Raw genomic sequence first — 2,786 nt, forward strand, 5'->3', positions numbered from 1 at the left:
TACAAGTCAATTGATATGATAGCACGTAAGCGTATAAAAATATAAGCCAAAAGGCCAACATACGTCTGTAATAGCTGAAATTGAAATTAAAATTCCTCCTGTCGAGCCAAAGTGGTGAAATCCATTAATAGAAAATTCATGGCTATTGACAGTTCATACACTTGTCCGTAGTTGGACCTTCTCTACAATACACGTTCGCTGGTTCCGTTAATAAAAGTGCTCGGAAAAATATTATGCAAACATATAACTCTAGTGATAAGAAATCTTGCCGGTGTTGATGCAGCGTAAATGCTGTCATTTATCGAGAGGGGAAATCGGAATCTTAAAATTAATCTGGGAGATGTTGCATCATTATTCAATTACATAGGATTCAGAACATAAATTTTTTAGATCGTTTCGCAAAAGAACTAATATTAAATTGGATATGRCTCTATTTAGTTTCTTTCGCTCTGTTATTTTCCCTGAAGTTAGAGCTGAAGATGAAGAAGCTGAGTTAGTGGATCCACAAACAGCTCTGAGGGTAAATATTTGATGTTATTTATTTGAAGCTAATATATCAATATGTATGTATTATTAGTCAAACATATTTTTAATTTCAATGGAAGACTTGCACTTTTACAGCGAACTAAATTGTGCTTACTAGTACAATACAGCAAAAGTTTCAATTGTAGCGTATGGGAATGTCTATTATATAATAGAGTTAGGGAAAATTTATAATTCCGTCCGAGGATTTCGGGAGGGATAAATTTTAGTAAAGCGTCCACCGATTTTGGGGTTAAAATGGATATGTACAGACAGAGGAGGTCCTGCAGATTAAGAAAATATATACATATAGCTGCTGCTGACTTATGGGGAGTACTACTCGAAAGTACTTCAGGCAACCCGGGTATTGGCTAGACTAAGTGAAAGTACTTCAGGCAACCCGGGTATTGGCTAGACTAAGTGAAAGTACTTCAGTTACTCTAGGTTTTTGCTCGACAAGGGTTATTTTTTTTAGAGCGCAGCCAAAACCGCCAACGCAGAAGGAGTACTACGCAAAAGTACTCCAGTCGTCCCTGGTATCTGCTCGACCAAGGTCATTTTGTTTTTAGATCGCGACCGAAAGCCATGACCCCATAAAGAAGTACTACGCGAAAGTGCTTCAATCTACAATGTTAATAGCATATGTACAACCTAAAACATGCAGCGCTAGCTTAAGAGGCTATCAGCTGTCCGTTGAATAAATGTGTTGGCTTAAATTCTTCTCAGTAGATCACATTCTTTAAGAAAACGATAGATGATTTTTATATTTTCTTCCGTAGTGTTGGAAAGGAGGGAAATCGGATCTGTGTTGAAGTGGCAATCTCTTATCTTTCAGTGTTGACATAATTCTAATATATGAAGCACAGTTGTTGTTGAGTTACAAAACGGACAGCAGTTGGTACTGTTTCTTCCGAGGAGGTGAGCATGCGTCAGTATAGCATGTCCAATCCGTAGTCGAATGTATGGTGTTATAAAATTAGTTGCAACTGTTGATGGGTATAGCGGTTTGATTCTGGCTGCGTTAACTATTGAATAATGGTGGTTATATGAGACCCAATCAAGTGCCAATTTAGAGAGCCTATTTTGGTGTATGAGTCGGAATATATAAGATTTCATAAAGAAACTGGATGTAATTGTGGGCGTGTTGGATGCATTCTTTGCTAATACATCAGCGTAATTATTTCCGGACAACCCAGTGTGACTTGGAACCCACATTATCTTAATTTTATTTTCATATATAATAAGATATTCTGTAATTGAAATGATGATGCTAGTGTGGTTGTTGCAATTTTGAATGGCTTGGAAAGATGATAAGCTGTCGGCGCATATTACATATTTTGCCGGGCTTTTTGTGGCATGTAGAACAGCATGGAAAATCGCAGTGGCTTCAGCAATGAATATCGAACAAAAGGGGAAAAACAGTCCATATGAAATTGGCTTTTCTTTTTCGCTAACGACCGCAAAAGAGGTTTGGATTTTTTTTCAACCGTCCGTGAATATAAATCGCCAACTGCCATGCTTCAGAGTATTCATAATTTCACAAAGTTCTGATACATAAATCGCATTAAGCAAACCAACTAGTTTATCAATAAACGTGTTTTTTGGAATCAACCATTGTGGATGACGACGTTTAAGACCGTTCCCACGACAGTCGGGTCTACGAAAACCGGAACGGACCCGGATTTTTATCCGGCCAAGGACTGTCAACTCGGCAGAATTTCTGCCATTACAACAACAACAACAACGACGTTTAGGAAGTTTAGCAGGTTTTAATGGCAAGCTGTTTGTTTTGGCGAAAATGGTGCATTTATATATAGAGGACTTAATTTTTGGAGGACGGAATGCTCGAAGCGATCTTCTAACAGCGGAGTGATACGGTGCAGCCAACAATTTTAGGTTATTTTTTGAATAATGCCCATATATTTCAAGAGCGTAATTGATGACTGAGAGTATGAGTGCCTTGACAACATTAATTAGCAAAGTTGGGTCAAGGAGCGAACGCTTGCATGCTAGGTACCTAACAATATTTGAGTTTTTAGCAATTCTATTTCTAATATATTGACAATGTTGTTTGAATGCATATTTACTATCTAGTAGGAGAACATGAAATATTTACATTGTTGAATGAAATCGGTGGAAAATGACAATTATGTTTTTTACAAATGTGGAGTAAACTGGATTTTAAGTACGATATTGATGCGCCTGCGGAAAGGGAAAATAGGGATAGTTGAGAAAGGATTTCTTCAAAGGTAGAGGATATAGCA

At 37.5% G+C, this 2,786-nt stretch overlaps 1 protein-coding gene across 1 annotated transcript in view; it reads left to right on the plus strand.

Annotated features, from left to right (window-relative positions):
• The first annotated feature begins 295 nt into the window (after window positions 1-295).
• The window catches only part of LOC108975058 (cytochrome b-c1 complex subunit 6, mitochondrial-like), an 11,251-nt gene continuing 8,760 nt past the window's right edge, over window positions 296-2,786 (plus strand). The window contains exon 1 of the mRNA XM_018943314.1: window positions 296-520. Within this exon, the coding sequence (XP_018798859.1) occupies window positions 425-520 (96 nt within the window). The 5' untranslated portion in view covers window positions 296-424. The remainder of the gene's footprint in view (window positions 521-2,786) is intronic.

Source organism: Bactrocera latifrons, unplaced genomic scaffold, assembly GCF_001853355.1.
Source record: "Bactrocera latifrons isolate USDA-ARS-PBARC rearing strain unplaced genomic scaffold, ASM185335v1 scaffold_600, whole genome shotgun sequence".
NCBI classification, from domain to species: Eukaryota; Metazoa; Arthropoda; class Insecta; order Diptera; family Tephritidae; genus Bactrocera; species Bactrocera latifrons.